At 41.1% G+C, this 16,955-nt stretch overlaps 1 protein-coding gene across 1 annotated transcript; it reads right to left on the bottom strand.

The window, feature by feature from the left end:
* Window positions 1-8,448: 8,448 nt before the first annotated feature.
* crkl (v-crk avian sarcoma virus CT10 oncogene homolog-like) lies at window positions 8,449-16,510 on the bottom strand. Its single transcript, XM_020931588.2, has 3 exons — window positions 15,352-16,510; window positions 14,526-14,997; window positions 8,449-12,260 (listed from the first exon to the last, which is right to left on the bottom strand). The coding sequence occupies exons 1-3, from the start codon at window positions 15,654-15,656 to the stop codon at window positions 12,126-12,128; spliced, it is 912 nt and encodes a 303-aa protein (XP_020787247.1). The 5' UTR covers window positions 15,657-16,510; the 3' UTR covers window positions 8,449-12,125.
* Between the last annotated feature and the right edge of the window lie 445 nt (window positions 16,511-16,955).

Below are 16,955 nucleotides of genomic sequence, written 5' to 3'. Positions count from 1 at the left end.
GCCTTTCAGCTCAGCTCCCTTTTCACCACAACAGTGATACAGCGACTGCATCACTGCAGACGTTGCACCGATCCACCTGTCAATCTCACGCTCCATCCTCCCCTTACTCATGAACAAGACTTCGAGATACTTGAACTCCTCCACTTGAGGCAGGGACTCTCCACCCACCTGGAAAGGGCAAGCCACCTACTCAAAAACAGTGTTTCCCAAACTTTTTTCTGGTTACTCATATTTTAAAAGTCACATATCTTCACGACTCAAGTTTTTATGACATTATTTGTAAATCACAAAATAAATTTGTGAACATTATTGAAAATTAATGAGGATAATTTATTGTTAACTGAGTGATCGTGTCTCTCTGAACAGTTAGTATTACTCAAGTTTTAAATAATGAAAAACAGTAATCAGTGTTTCCCACAGAAAACTGGTTAGGCAAGGCTGCTTTTGGTGCTTTTCTCCATGGGGATGAAACGTAAAATTGTAGACCATTTCAGACAAAGGGTATGACTTTAAACAAATTTATCTTGCATTTATTCATTTATTATTTATTCATTTATTAGGTGTTTCTATTGCTCAAAAATACAATTATTCCTTCTGTGAATAGGAGCGACTCTCCACACACAGGTTTAATCAATACTGTGGAACATTCTAGACGAGGCAACAGCATTTCCATCGAGACAAACAAGTAGCAGACCCTCCGCTAGAAATGTTACACGGTGCACCTTTAAGAACAAATGAAGGCGTCTTAAAATAGTGAGATTATCCCAACAAGACTGACAGTTTAGAATGAATGACGTCATGTGAACACAGCCTGTTTTCTGTATGAGTGAAAGTCGACTCAGTTCACGTTTTGACCCCGAGGTGTTGTGGAGGCAGCGTGGGTTATCTGGGCGAGCTCCTCAGCTAATTCTCCATTCTTCTTACTTCGCTGTAAAATAAATGAACTGCAGAGCACAGATGGGCTCAATTAGCGTGCCCGAGTTGTAATTCTCCCAGCTTTATGCATTCTGTCATGGCCGCTTCATATTAAGGTCAGAATGTCACCCAACTGAGAGTAAGTGAAGGAAGATGACCTGAATGATAAAGCAGTGGAGAGAGGATCTACATTTAAAGGAAATGATGAAATATTATCTGTTAAATACTTAAATGCATTGGCTGTTAGCATTTTAGTTAATTTTTTTCAGGCGCTTTGACACTTAAGTTAAAATTTCAGCACAAATTCAACATTTTCAAGCCTTAAATGTGCACTGTGTACTTTTCTGCTAGAGTGTCTGTCAAATTCTTTGTCTTGGATGTTTCACTATATAGTATTAAACCTTTATATCATCAGCCAGATCAAGTTACCCAGTCATATTTCTGGAGAGACAACCCTGCTCACAGTCAGAATGTGTTTTTCTGGGTATTTTTGAGCTGTAAAACCATGTAATTGAATAAATCTAAGGTAGAGCTTATTATGTTATTAGGTTCTTTTTTGAGACCAATACTTTGCTTTCATATCTGACAGTTTGGACTGCTCACTAGAGGTCTTCCTCAGAGTCACATGATGTTGCTGTGACAGTTGATTTATACAGGTTTTGGCTCTGTCTTCCTACCGGTGGAGGCAGGACGACATCGCCACCTGCAGTCCGACTTTCTCAGGACAGTATCCCAGGTGTGTGAGAGTAAAAAAGCCCCTCGTCCCTGTTTATAGTCCTATGGGCACGTTTTCGTATTTCGATTGCCTCTTTAAACAAGCGACCGTGTTTGTTTTCCTCTGTCTTAATGATGTTTGCTCCGTCCCAGTCCACAATGTAGTTCTTTCTTTTACAGTGGTCAGAAATGGCCAAATTGAGTTGTTCCTGTTCTGCTTTGTGTATGAACCAGGACGAGGGGGCTTTTTTACTTTCCCACACCTGCGATACTGTCCTGAGAAAGTCAGAAAGCAGATGGCGCTGTCGTCCTGCCTCCTCCTGTAGGAAGACAGCGCCAAAACCTGTTTAAATCAGCTGAGCGGACACGTCACATCAACATCGCGTGACCACTCTGAGGAAGAGTTAGTTAGTTAGTTTATTGAGACAGGGACAGTGCACAATTTTTACATTAACCTTAACAGGAGAGATGCATTGTACCAGGTTGTAGCATCAGTGCTCATTTCCACCTGTTGTCCCTGGGCAGGTTAATCGATTGATTGTATTTAATTGATCTTATTTATCAGCTATTCTTAGTGAGGTATGAAAACAAGCTCTTGGTCTGAAAAAAAAAAAAAACAACAACCTAAAAACATAAATTATCAGAAGACCAAATAAACCTCACTGGACAACTAAGGTAGAGCTGTTTAATGCCATATTATGGAACATTCCAGGCAGAGCAATAATGGCATATCCATAGAAACAAGCAGGTGATGGACCCCGAGCCAAAAAGTTACATAATGCACCTTTAACTCTCATATCAAAACTTGAATGTTTGCAGAACCTAAAACACAGTGATCAAGTATTTGAACCATAGACCAAAACTAAACACACAGGAATCATAAATAGACAGACACAGGAGCAGAAACTACTAGAAACTACAACTTAAAAGACTTCTGTAGTTAAAAAAAAAAAGTGTGAAACAGGTTTTCATTCAGAGACTCTGAGGTGAGACACAGTTCAGATACCAACTGATAAAGAGCACAGACGTGTAAAAAGTGCTTTTTGTGACCTAAAGAATTGCGCAATATTGTACACACGTTTAAACCATCAGAAATAGTGTCTAGTGTCAGATATTTACCCAAAATGCCCTTCCCATGTCTTACCCAAGAGTACTGCAATCCCCTATTTGTTGTCATTGTTGTTGTAGGAACAGTTTGACTAAAGTACTAGGCCTTACGTTATCAGTAGTAACCAACGTAGTAGTAGTAGTAGTAGTAGTGTAATAGAAAATTTTCATTCATTATTGTTGAGTACTTTTAGATGAGTAATAATTGTAAGTACATGCAGTTACTTGGCAACTCAGATGGCCTTAATAGACCGCTCTGAATCCACAGAAAACAATCTAAAAATCTTATCTAACATGTAAGTGGGCTAAACGTCCTCTCAGTGCTGATGTAAATGAGAAAGCCCCTGACAGCTCAGCAGATGCTACATTGATTCAGAGTCTGGCTTAAGAGCACAACCGCGGAGGAGTTGTCGTAAAACGCTACTGAGGTTGACATGAAAAATGGAACTATATTTTCTCCTCACATTGTCACTGTTTTGGCCGTGTGGATGAACGCGCTACTGCCGCTGCATGGGTCTGTTTTTGAACGCGAGCTCAGGGCAGTGACGCTAATGGACTATAGGGAGGCCTCCATCGACTGTAGCCAAAAGTGAGAGCGCTGTGGCCCGAGGAGAGGTCAGGCTGGATTTGATTCATGGAGATCGCTTTAACTGCAGCCACACAGTTCAAACCGGGCTGATAGAACTAGAAGTACAGTAGCTTTTCAATCATTTTGGCGTTTAAAACTTGATGCGTTGGTTCGATCTTTTGTATCTAAACAGAGGAATCCGTCCCTGTATCATTCGTTCATTCGTTTTTCAAAATAAAATCAAAAATATGAAAATGAAAGAAACGACTATTTTCTTCTTTATTTGTCTCCAAAACAAAAATGAAAAAATGGATAACGATTCATTTCTTCAGTTTTTGATTTTGTGTTTAAATGAATAATGGAAAAAACGAATAACAACCGTTTCCCGTTTACGTGACTTAAACTACGATCCCGGACTGAACCAGGACTAAACCAGGACCGAGACCGGGACCAGACCAGGACGAGGACTGAGACCAGGAATGAGACTGAGAACAGACTGGAACCAGACCAGAACTAAGAATAGAACTAAGACCAGGACTGAGACGGGGACTGAGACCGGGACCAGACCAGGACCAGACCAGAACCAGACAGGGACTGAGACCAGAACTGAGACCAGAACTAAGACCGAGACCAGACCGGGACTGATACCAGAAATGAGACCAGGACTGAGACCAGGACTGAGACCGAGACCAGACCAGGACCAGACCAGAACTAAGACCAGGACTGAGACCAGAAATGAGACTGGGACTGAGACCGAGACCAGACTGGGATCAGACCAGGACTGAGACGGGGACTGAGACCGGGACCAGACCGAACCCAGACCGGGACTGCGACCAAGACTAGACCAGGACCAGACCAGAACTAAAACCAGGACTGAGACCAGAATTGAGACTGGGACTGAGACCGAGACCAGACTGGGATCAGACCAGGACTGAGACGGGGACTGAGACCGGGACCAGACCGGACCCAGACAAGGACTGAGACCAGAAATGAGACAGGGACTGAGACCAGGACTGAGACCGGGACCGGTCCGGGGCCGAGACCAGAACTAAGACCAGGACTGAGATGGGGACTGAGACGGAGACTGAGACCAGAAATGAGAATGGGACTGAGACCGGGACCAAGACCAGGACTGAGACCAGTTTAGCCCTGGTTCTGTCTTGATTTAGTCCTGGTTTAGTCCTGGTTCAGTCCGGCATCGCAGTTTAAGTCGTGTAAACGGGAAACCTCATTATTTGTTTTTTCCATTATTCATTTAAACACAAATTTGAAAACTGAAAAAAAGAATTGTTATCTGTTTTTTTCATTTTGGTTTTGGAGACAAATAATGAAGAAAATAGTTGTTTTTTCATTTTCTTATTTTTGATTTTATATCGTAAAATGACTGAACAAATGATACAAGGATTCAGAGACGCAGGGGTCACAACATTTGGAACATTTCCCATCAGTTCACTCAGTTTTCAGGTCTCATTCACAAACACACATGATCAGTGAATCCAGCTTGTTTTTCAAAACTACTCTCAAGGACACTGGCCCAAACTCTGTCACTTTCAGTATGGAAATTCAGACAGAATACGGGAAAAAAATACAATTTGTGAGCACCAAAAAAACACAGCTTTTCCAGCTCTAAATTCCCGTGTGTAAACCCCCAATGACAGTCTGCACTAAACTGTTGATCCTCTGTGGTCCCTGAGAGCAGGACTAAGCTTCTAAGCTGCTCTGTCAGATGAATGAAAGAGCAAAGAAAAACACATGACCACAGTCTGAGAGTTTTGATGGTAAAATCTGAATATATATATTTTTTTATTTTGAATGAAAAAACTGAACCCTGTTTGGGATGCTGTGAGTCAAGAATTTAGAAAAAGAGTTGAAAAAAACAAAAAACAAACAAACTCTAAACCAGTGTAACAGTATGGATTTTTAAATAATACAGTACTTAAAATAAAAATTAAATTAGTTAAATACCTTTGAGAAATGCAAATTTGACTTTCTGGAGCTTTCCACTATGTTGCAACGTTCCCTCATCAAAAACATGTCTAAAGAGGTTTTATACTAGCCTGATTCATCAGCAGGTTTCACTATGTAGAAATGGTCTGACCTCTCAGCATTAGGATTTGTTTACTTGACGGTAGGCGGGTGTTATGACCCGGCTCGTTGGGGTCAGGGAAGCAACAAAAATAACCAAGATGGAAAATGGAATAAATTAAATCATGTTTAGTTAACAGGGTGTAAAAAGTAAATTAACAAAACAGACTAAAATATACAGAAAATACTCTAAACTAAGAAACAAAAAAACAGACGAGTTTTGTGCCACAAAACAGGTCATGCAGACTTACATAAACAAGTGGTAAACTAAGGGACTAAACTAAAACACAAGTTTCCCAAATTAAACACACATAAACCCACAAACCCAAATTAAAAAGACACCACAAAACAGAACTAAACTACAGAACTACACACATGAACACAAACACAAAATGGCATACTGGTCACCAAGGCCAGCAGCCCCAAACAGGTGATGGCGATGTTCTTAACTGGGGGGAGGAGGCTGGAGGTGAGGCAGGATTGGCCAGGTGTAAAGGCGCTCCACTAGTCACGAACAAGGGCTCCCACAGCAGGATCCATGGGGACAAGAATGGAATTAAAACACACACAAAACTCAAAGAACTGTAGGCATGGGGCAGTAACAATGAGTACTTACACTAACGGGGCTAACTGGTATATTAAGCTTTTCCCAAATCTCGTAGGAAGAAGGGCAATAACGTCTTTCTCCTTGATGAAATTCACCAAACATTCTCTTTGTTCCGGCTTTAAATCCTCGATCTCGGGAATCGTTGACAACACACAATATATGGCTCTTCGCTGATTGGCTGGTGCCCGAACTCACTCTTCAGTTTTTGCGAACCGTCTAGTGTATTCCGATTCCTGACCTAGTCGCTGGAGAGAAATTAAATTGAGTAGAGGCACTAGGTGGCGCCAACCTGGCTAGTTTTATGCATGCATGTATGAGTAATCTAGCGATCACTCCTGGGCCCTATTTGAACCCTTCTTACGATTAGTTGTAAGATTCTGTGCAGTGCTCAGCCCACAAACCTAGAGACTGTAATGTGAAGGAAGAGCGCGGGGGAGAACACGGAGCATCAAAAATGAAAGTGAAAGTATTAAACATGTTAATACATTGCTTTTGCACTATATAACATTTTCCAAACAATTAAAGGCAACATGGTGATCTAAATGTTATGTGTTTTCCAAATATTCCACAGAAGTGTAATACTCCCTCTTTAAAAATATAAGATTTATATAAACGTGTGCCATATAGCAGTGTTACGCTTGGATCATTTCTTGTTTAGAACTACAGTGGAAATGATGTAGTCCACTTTGAGACCTGGAATAGTCTTGCGTAGACAGATAAGATAACACAAGATAAGAGAGCCTTTATTTGTCCCGCAATGGGGAAATTCCAGACCTAGTTTAGATCTGGTGATACTCGGAAAACCAAATCTTTTTTTTTTTTAGTGGTACTTGGAGTGAGCCACTGCCAGAGGATACAGATCAAATGCTGAAGTAAAAGGGTTCAAATAATACTTACAGTGAAACTCTTCCTATGTGTCAGACTAATACATTACCCTGGGGGAAATAGTAAACGTGTCAAACAGCAGAAGTTGATTTACATTTGAATGGTGTAAAATTCATGTGTATCTTGTATGTAAATCACCTTCACACAGAAAAGAGAAGTTGAACTCCTCTACCCAAAAGTGTCATGATGCAAACATTTCAGATTTAAGCAGTAGATTCAATACTCCATACTGATTCTGATCCCATGACAACATTTCAACACTGAATAATAGTATTTTGTTTTATATTACGATGTGGTCTGTGTATATCCGGGTAGGTTCCGTAGTGTGTCACTGTGGTCTTACATTTGGTCTGATACAGCTCAAGATCTTTCTGAAGCTGTTTAGGAAAGGTTCTGTTCTTTAAATGTCACTTTTTCAGAATTGAAACTTCCTGAAATGAGTCAACTAGTTTCGATTCTAAATTTAGATTCACTCGGTATCTCATTTTTTATACTTCCATCCTAATAGCTTGTCAAAATAAATTCTATCGTGTCTTTACCATATGTAGTATATCATTTGAATCACGTCATGGTAAAAAATGTGCTGACTGAAATAATTAATCCACAAATTTAGGCATTTCTATTCTCTTTCTATTTCACAATGATTCAAATATATCAACAAAAATGTTCACTCATTCGTCATTATCAATTACATTTACTTGTGTACTTTTGTAGCAGTGTACCTTTACTTATTTTTATTGAAGTAACAGTACTCATACTTGAGTCATAGATTTGGCTACTGTTCCCACTGTGTCTGACAAGTGACAAAAGCTTCATTGTTTCAACATTTGTGGTTTTTTCACCGCTCTTTCAGAAATTATTTAGTATTTCTCTTTTTGTTTCTATCTTATGAAAATAACTTGTGCATTATTTAACATTTTACAATTCAAATTACACTAACTGTAAATTAAAGATCAGATGTTAAATAAATTTAAGTTGAGTAGTTGTTTTCCTAAATACATTTTTATTTTTACACTTTTTTGGATCACTACTTTGTACTCAAATCAGAGTAAACGTTACTTCAAAATAGCAATGCTCAAGAAGAAATACAGTTTTTGCTACTCTACCTGCCTCTGCTGTCGTGTAAAATTGTTATATTTTTGTTAAATTTTATGTTACAAATGTATGCCAAATGTTGCATAATTCATTACAATCTACCGACTTTAGCTTGTCTTTGGTGCAGAATAAATTAGATTCGGGGGAGAGGCCATGTGAGCCGCTGCCCTTGAAAACTTTGGTGTCCCATCTGGAGGTCAGCTGACGTTCTTTTATTAGAACTTCATTAAAATTCAGTAATTGCCTCCTATCTCCTGGGCGCAGTCCGAGTCAGAACTGGAACTGTCAGAAATGGGACCAAGAAAAATGTTCCAGATAAAATAAGACCAGACGCTACTAGTGTTGTCACAATACTAAAATTTCAAACTGGATTTTGACACAAATACAAACTAGTTTTAGTAGTGATTAATATCTGATTTTCGATACTTTTGACAACCCCAAACGCTACACAAAAACATGCAGGAGGTCGGGCTAAAGAAGTAGACATAAACTTTATTTACTTGTTCTGTACATAAAGGGTCAATACCAGCACAGGTGTTAACCATGGAAAATATTAACACATGTTTAAATGGTATAAGAAAATAAAAGGCACGATTTTCAATTCTGGGCCTATATTATGCTAATTTATGATGTATGTTATAATCTTGTTTCCTCGTCAACAACATAACTGGAGTAGTGTTTTGTTTCATTCACACATGTTTAACACACAAATCCTGCTGTGTTCTCCACTCAAACTGAAAAACACTGTTCCACCTTGTGATGTCATCAAGCGGCGGTCTGTGTTTTTAAACTCCATACACCTTCAACAGAATCATTTGAAAATCTGCAGCCCTGAAACTTGGACTTTCTGTGTGTCCTGACTGAACAAAAGTTAAAACAAAAACAACTTAAGATTATAGTGTATTGCAGAGTAAAGCAGTTCAAATCAGGCAAAAAAAAAAAAAAAGCTATTAACTTTAAAACTACCACATGACGAGGTGGAACAGAACATTTTGAGGTTCGGAAATGTAGGCAGCCCATTAATGCAGGACAACCCAAACAATGTATGAATGAAACAAAATACAACTCGAGGTATGTTTTGGATTTGGTAACAACATTCTAACATGGCTAAAAGCTCACGGGAGTCCATTTTGCGTAATATAGGCCCTTTAAGTAAAAGACAGGCTTTCCTAGAATGAGCAAGAGCACAGTAATACTGTTAATGCCATTATAAAACAAACTTTGAAGCATGACAAAGCAAGTTCACCTCCAGATAACAACGAAATGTATTGCTTAATTAGTCGACTTGTACTGAGGAACCCGATGCTGTTCATATTACAGACTGACAGGTGTTACATGAGGAAAAAAAAAACATTAATTTCATAGAATACAATGACATAAAGCAGCATTTTGGCCAAGAAGAAGCCATCTCCCCAGCCAAGAGGTCATGCACATAGGCACCCAGCAGGCATTTTCCCTTTTCAAAATGTCACCTCAAAAAGGAACTGACAACTGCTCCCTGTCCGGGTCAAAACAACACATCATCACCAAACGAGAGACTGGATTGGATCACGAGGTTGAAAAGTAGCACGGATCGAGTAGCTCCTTTATCTCTCCGAAAACGAGTGGTTAAGAGGCAGCTGAAATCTTCCACTTGTTCACTTTGAAACCACAAGTGTAAGGAATAAAACCAACCACAATCATACATCACAATGAGGAAATTAAAACAGGGGACTGCATGCGCTAAAAATTGCATCTCGGGGAAAAAAAAAAAGGCATTGACTGGATATTTTTCGTCCAACCCGGTTCACGAATCCCGTTGCGTTTTTAGCTTGCGTTGTGCATTCTGTGAGAAGTGCAAGCGAGCGCCGTTGTAGGTTTTTTTGCCAGCTTGGCACTCCTATTCAACGTATTAAAATGTATCTGCTGCTAGTGCTTGGCTCTGTTGGCACTAAAACCCGCTAATCTCAAAGCAATGTCCATTTGTATGTTGGAGGTACCCCAATATACATGCAAATGGCCGCTAAGGCTTTTCAGTTTCAGAAATAAAATACACAAATTGATCATGTGGCACAGTTAAAATGAAAGTTAAAATCACAAATGGCGGTGGTTGCTTTTTGAAAGTGTAATCAGGCAAATCAAGTAGGAAAAGAGGATTGTGAGGTCAAACAAAAAGAAAGTTGGTAACACTTCATAATAACTACACCTTAAAAAAAGCCTTAAGAAATACTTCATCATGGACAAATAGTTTATTAAGAATGATTGAGGCTTAGTAACTGGGTTAGATTCATTAGTGGGCTAGAGTACCCAACTTAATTAAGGTTTTAAGGTTAGGCGTTAAGATATAAACCTGAATCATTCTTATTAAACTATGTGTTCATTACCAATTAAGTCAAATCAAATCAACATTACAATCTGAATGGACACAGTTACCAAACAAAAATGGCTGCAATTTTTAAAGTAACCCTATACTGTGATTCTTGTATTACAGTATTTTCCGCACTATTAGGTGCTCTGGATTATAAGGTGCACTGTCATAGAATGATTTATTTTCGAACTTTTTTCACAAATAAACTGCACCGGACTTTAAACGAAACACAACAGTTAGATGGGTCAGTCGGACTTTGTTTGGGGCGTTCACGGTGACTCTCAGCTTTGGTCAATTGTGGCGCGTAGGGAGGGTGCTGTCTGGGACCGCTGGATTGTTGGCGTGTTCACAGTTGTTCAGTTGTGTCTAGAAGTGGCACATTGCACTCGCTTTTTTCGGTTCGTTCCTCCGTTCCATTCCTCGTCCGCGTGGAGTGATGAGTGTGGCTGCGGGTGTGTTTCGCTGCGTGGTCTCCGTCTGCTCTGTGCGTGTTTGCAGTTTACTGAAGTCGTGCTGGGACACCAGAGTGGATTTGTGTGTAGGGCGCTCTGGATTGTGGGGCGCAGTTGTTTTTTCATGGGGTTGGAGGCTTGAGAACGCGCCCAATAGCTCGGAAAATACGGGAGTTTGTCCATTCATATTTCAGTCTTTGTGTGAGACATGTTTAAAATGTGAACTTTGAACAGAATCCCATTATCAAAACATAAATAAATCCCAAAGCTTATCACAATCGGAAAGCTTGTCGGAAAAAACGCAGCCCTAGTCTTTCTTCGTGCTTTATGACAGCAAATTAAAGTGTAGCTATTGCCAAGTGTTACCAATGTGTTCACGCCAGTCACACCTCACGTACACATTAAAAAACGCTGATAAACTCTCTCTGTCCGAGTGGAGACGCACAGTGAACGGCATTTGACTGCCTAGTTAGCTCCATATTTACCCCATTTCATATACCACACTAGCTCTCTGAAAGCCCGGCTACACATACAGGTATTTTTGACGCACGTTTCAGTTCACACTTTGTGGGTTAACTACTAAACGCAACAATAAATAACATAGAATTCTAGTCACATCGCAAACACTGCTGCATCATTATTCATTTAGTATCAACAGCAAGTGATTAATCTATTTAGACAGATGTAATTGTAATTATTTTGCGTGTTAATTAACCTACTCCTAAAATGATTCTACTGCAATAATGACTGCATTAAGCTCCAATCTGTGCTGGAGTTTTACCCATGGGTTTCAGCATTATGATAAATAAGGATAGTTGCCATAGCGATTAACAATTATTTAAAAAGTCCTCAAAATGCCAACATTCAGAATTCTGTGGAGAAACAGCCAAGGCCGATAGAAAAACATGCATTTATTATAATATCTGTATATGTAGCCAGGCGTTTAAGTCTTTATGAAACAGATGCTGAGACAAAAATTCAAAAAAAAAAAAAAAAAAAAAAGACAAGTTGTAATGTGAAGTTGTAAATATCTATAGTGAACACGCAGACATGCACTTACACTATACAGTCACTCGTATGCCCAGAGAATGAGAACTCAACAGGACACAAACTCGAAAACAACTCAGAAAGAGAGGAGTAGAGGAGCGGGACCAGAAATGAGTTTGGATCCAATGCCCCAAAGCTGTAAACAGTCTGAAAGCCTCGCGACGCCAGGCAACAAGAGGAAGGTCATGGCACAGCAGCCCCTTAGCATGGCAAGCACGTATCCATGGTGACGGTGGGGGGGGACGAGGTGGAGCGGGGGCCGGCGGGGATCGGGTGCTTCACGGGCGGGACGTGTGCTTGTGCTCAATCACTCTCGTCTGGGTTCTGTGGGTCCAGGATTTTGACGTGGGTGAAAGGGAAGAGCCCCCTCCGCCCGTTCACCTCGCCCTCCCATTGGCCGTTGATGTTCATCCGCGTCACCTTCACGATGTCGCCCACCTGCGATAGAGGGGAGAGGGCACAACATGGTGAGTCTACATCCAAGAGTTGACAAAGCGGTAACATAGAACCAAAGAAAAGAAGTTATCCAAGTGGAACTGGACACTAAATAAACTTTTGCTCTCTGTGTATGGGGTTTTAATAGCTTTGTCTACTATTCTTAGTCCTTTTTTTGTCAATTTTAGAACAAACTAGGTATATTTGCAGCTTTCTGGTCAAAAACTGTGTGTGTGCTGCCTCCAGTGGCCACAGCGATTTCAAGTACTATGTGACATCACGCAGGACTGCTCTGACCACAGCCAAGTGAGTCTGATTACCAACACCTGGTGGCGGGGGCGTGTTCCTTACAGCCCCAAACCTCACCAGCCGACTCCCTTTTTAGTCCCCTAGGTACTACCCCAGTAAGCAGCTTTATTTGAAATGTGGTTGTGGGAGGAGTTTAGGTGTTGAGTCTAACTTTGAAAAATACAAGATACTACAAACACTTATAAAGTGCACTGAGTAACATTTCTGGGGGAGGGGACAAAAAAAGTGTAACCATGGAGAGGTTACTGCTTTTCATTAAATGTTCTACAGTACAGCATTAAACTCTATAATTTATAATCCAAGGAGACAAGCAGGTGCCATCACAAGGCCAAGTTACAGCAGGTCAAATCTGTGAAGAGACAATCCTTTTCATAGAAACAATCTGTCTTTTAAGTCATACCTGTAAATTAAAAAATGCAACATACCTGTAGCTAATGTTCCGCAGTATGGTATTAACTTCATCATCAGACAACCACAGCCACAAAAGTGCCATAGTGCACTTTGAACAAATCATTTGTCAAACAAATGTGTTAAGTCACAGGCAGATCTCACCTTTTTTTTTTATTTGTAGTGAGGAAACAGGAAATTAAATAGAATTTTCTTCTGCTTTCAAAGAACTAAAACCTTTGTGGCACTGAAAGTGACCCCAATCCGTTTAAGCCATATGCTCTATATACAGGATTAGAGAGAACAAGTCATGATTGAAGCCACTATACACAACTTCACTTTCACAACAGGGTTTCAGGCACATTGAGGAATTCACAACCTGAAGGCCTTTAACTAATTTTATACAAAAGAGCAAGACAAGCTTCATAAACATGGTGCAAGACTAATGGGACAGACCCACACTTCACCTTTAGCAGATACCAGACTCACAATGTAGAGGCCAACAGCAAAGCAAAACTAAATATATACTCTAACTACATGATCTTACACACTCACCCACTATAAAACTTTCAGATCATTTGCTTAACAAACACTAGTATCACAATCACAATATATATACACCACTATTATGTAATAAGCCTTTCCAGTCACTCCCAATGTTTAATTGCCTTAACACTGAAGATTGAGCAGTAAGTCTTGTATATGTCATTAGACTGTCATATGGGTGGCTTCACACTTCAAGGTAAGGTGGGTGGTGTGTTTAGTCAAAGCACTGAGATCTCTTTAGTTAATATGTGTGAAGACTGAGCCACTGGCACTTGGTGAGAACTGCTGTATTTTAAGCAAAGATGATGATTTAAATATTACTAATCATGAGAGGTGTTGTACTCTGAAAGTACTCAGGCCAGTGTTACAGTGATCCCCCTGTGGCCCCAGTATATAAATGCATTACTGTGCATTACCTTACATGTTTCAACATGAGCCCTCAGCCGCACAGACCTGCATTACTCTGCAACACTTCACCCACCACCACACCAAGAGCAGCTCAGGCCTGCTAATGAAACTAGTGCTCTTAGTAGATAAATCATGTAAGATGGCAAATACTGGACACGGCATTGCCCAACATGTCATCCATCCACAACAGCACCAACTAGTCAATGAAAACTTTATTCTGTGGACTGTGTTTTGAGCCATTTTATGAGCAGGCAAAGCCATTTTAGTGTAGTGAATAAGAGTGGTACAGTAGAGCATTCAACAGTTCACAGCTCACTCCAGTCGAGCCTAGTGCAGCTGTGACTAAAGACTTACCACTGAAGAGTGTATGGATTGAATAGTGACAGAAGTCACGATCTCTAGAAAGGCAATATAGAGATGTATGGCATTATTGTTATCATTACAAGTACAGCTGTCATGGGTTACCACTTCCTCCTATTCAAATTTGTTTTATATTGATAATCTCTAGGGCCACTGTCCTAATTTTGTATCATTCTGAAACCCAAGGACAGAGCAAGCATGTTTTACAGACGTTATAGAAATTTAGCATATGACACACAAAACTATCAAATACAATACCTCTAAAGCAAGTGCAGTTTTATCATAGGCACAGGGCACTCGTTTCTGGATGGCCTTGGCCATGACAGGGCCGTTCTGCAGGGATGGGAGTGGGGTGATGACAGGTCCAGGTGTGCCCGGCAGAGGAGAGGGCGTCTGGGGCTGAGCGTACGCATGGACCAGGGCATTGGACGGCTCGGGGATTCCATAACTGTTGGAGTTACGTGAGCCATGTGAAGGCTGGCCAGGCAGGGGTGAAGGTCGTACCACTTTCTCTACATAGGGCACAGGAATCATGCCAACGCGGCCATCTTTGTTCTTTGCGCTCCACCATTGCTCCTCTGGCTTCTCCAGAATGACCAAAATTTCACCCCTTTTGAAGGGAAGGTCCTCTGCATCACTACCAGTGAAGTCATAAAGAGTCCGCACATACTCCTGGTTATCCTCTGGTCCACCAATAGACTGGATGGGTCCTGTTACTGTGCTTGGGTACCTTTGGACATAGAAAAGGCCATTCAGAGTTGAACATGAACCATGATTTAAGAACTATAAACACATGGACGTTAGTAACATGGTAAGAAAGTCTGATACACAGTCATCATTTGCTGGTGACAATGTCAACAACACATCAAACAGCTGCTGCCCTCAGACTGTCACCTTATGTGCAGTTAGTGTCACATGTGTGGAGAATACACAAAACCTTTATATCTAATGTAATAACATTTATGTGCCCATGAAACTTGTAGCTTTACAGATGTCTGTGTACCTCAATAAAGCTCAGGTTACTCAATCAGTAGTCTACACAGCTCAACACAGGCCAGAGTTCAGGGGCGTAGCATATCCTTACCTTGGAGCTGGCTCTATCAATGTGGTCGTGTCCAGAAAATGAATTTTGTAGAATTCTAGTAGAGCTGGGAGGTTTTCAAACTCTTGGTCGCCTATTTTAAACCTTTTGCTGGAAAGGGAGTTGATAATGTAGTGAGACACTTTACAGTTCTCAGATACTGACAGCACGTAGTCGCCGGGGCACGTAGACGAGTCTCGGACTAGAAACATGCCATGCTTCTGCCCCTGTAGTCTATTCTGTGCCTCTTGTCTGGACACAGGTCCAAAATACCAGGAGGGTCGATCCGACGAATCAAACCGCGACATTTCTGGCGAAAGTATGGTAATATCCAGAGGAGAGCAAAGTCTGAATAATAATTTAAAACGCGTGGTGTTTCAAACTGGTCAACACGGAGCAGGGCATGCGTAGTCCTGTGATATTTCCCTGCGTATTGGGCGCAGGAGCGGCTGCCAACTCCAAACACCCTGGTTGATATCAGAATTTACCAACAGCAGCAGCCCGGTGCTTCAGAAACAGGCTGCAACTAGCCTGGGCCAACTTTGGATCATAGTGTGCCACTTTTTACGCAACAGTCAATGTCAGGCTGGAGGTTTCAGAGGAAACTAGACAAAACAGCAAAAGATGGTAATATGTAGACCAAGGCAACAACTGATCAATGAAGCTTCCCCTTTTCCGCCTTCCGAGAAAAACTCGTTTAACTCCACCAGTCTGTAAAGCGAATGGAAAGTAGCCCCTTCTTTTAGCGCTCACCAAAGCATGCCGCTAACAGATCCTCAGCAGCCGCGAAGAGGAAATCAAGTGGTTAGTTTGTATCGCTGCGTCTTTTGGTGAGGAAATCTTCATGGAAACACAATGTACAATCCTCTTCCTTGAGTCAGAGCAGACTTTTGAGGCAGCACAGCAAAAATGGCGGCCCGCAACACGTCTTCACACAAAAAATGATTTCAGAGCAGGGACTTGTCTCCAACGCGCGCATCTCAGGCGTTTAACCCCACACCTCCGTGCGCATTATTACGCACGCCGCTCGATTACCGACTTTACAAAGCTCTCACGATAGAGTTTAACTGGCCTCCACTCACACGAGCCACCAAAAGTGCGAGTACGAGACCGAAAAATGGCGACGGGAGGGCAGGTCCCGCTTTCTTTCTGGCTGCACGTCACTGACGCCTGAAGCAAGGGGAAGTGGGAGGAAGAAGGGGCGGGCGCTGGCTCTGACACAGCTCCCACCTCCTCCGCTGTCAATCATGTTCCATGACACAGCGAGAGAGCGTTTACTGAAAACTCCGGCACAAGCGGGTCATCTTCTGTGCTCCCACGAAAAGCACACGTCTATTTATAACTGCGGAAATGTCCGTCCAGAAAAAAAGAGAACAAATGTTCTGCGACACTGCGCTAGCGTGTCATATTGTTTTACAGACTTAGTATTAGCAATATGGCCACATACTACTCAACAGTCATATATACTGGAAAAAAAACAAAAAAACAACAACATTCTATTAATCATACATTCAGTTTATACAGCCTATAGCTCCATCGATTATCCAGAGTTGCTTTATCCTGAATTATTTCTTTACTCATCAGTCACTGCAAGTTGGCTGAAATGG

This window comes from Boleophthalmus pectinirostris, unplaced genomic scaffold (genome assembly GCF_026225935.1).
Source record: "Boleophthalmus pectinirostris isolate CB_2022bp ecotype Guang Dong unplaced genomic scaffold, ASM2622593v1 HiC_scaffold_18, whole genome shotgun sequence".
NCBI lineage: Eukaryota > Metazoa > Chordata > Actinopteri > Gobiiformes > Gobiidae > Boleophthalmus > Boleophthalmus pectinirostris.
The sequence above is the reverse complement of the archived record's forward strand: the minus strand, read 5'-3'. Positions and strand labels throughout refer to the sequence as shown.

Coding starts and splice junctions, on each gene's coding strand:
- crkl (XM_020931588.2), bottom strand. CDS start 15,656: ATGTCGCGGTTTGATTCGTCGGATCGACCCTCCTGGTATTTTGGACCT. Junction 14,998..15,351: donor TTGATAGAGCCAGCTCCAAG/GTAAGGATATGC, acceptor CTATGTCCAAAG/GTACCCAAGCACAGTAACAG. Junction 12,261..14,525: donor AAACTGCACTTGCTTTAGAG/GTATTGTATTTG, acceptor CCTCTATCGCAG/GTGGGCGACATCGTGAAGGT.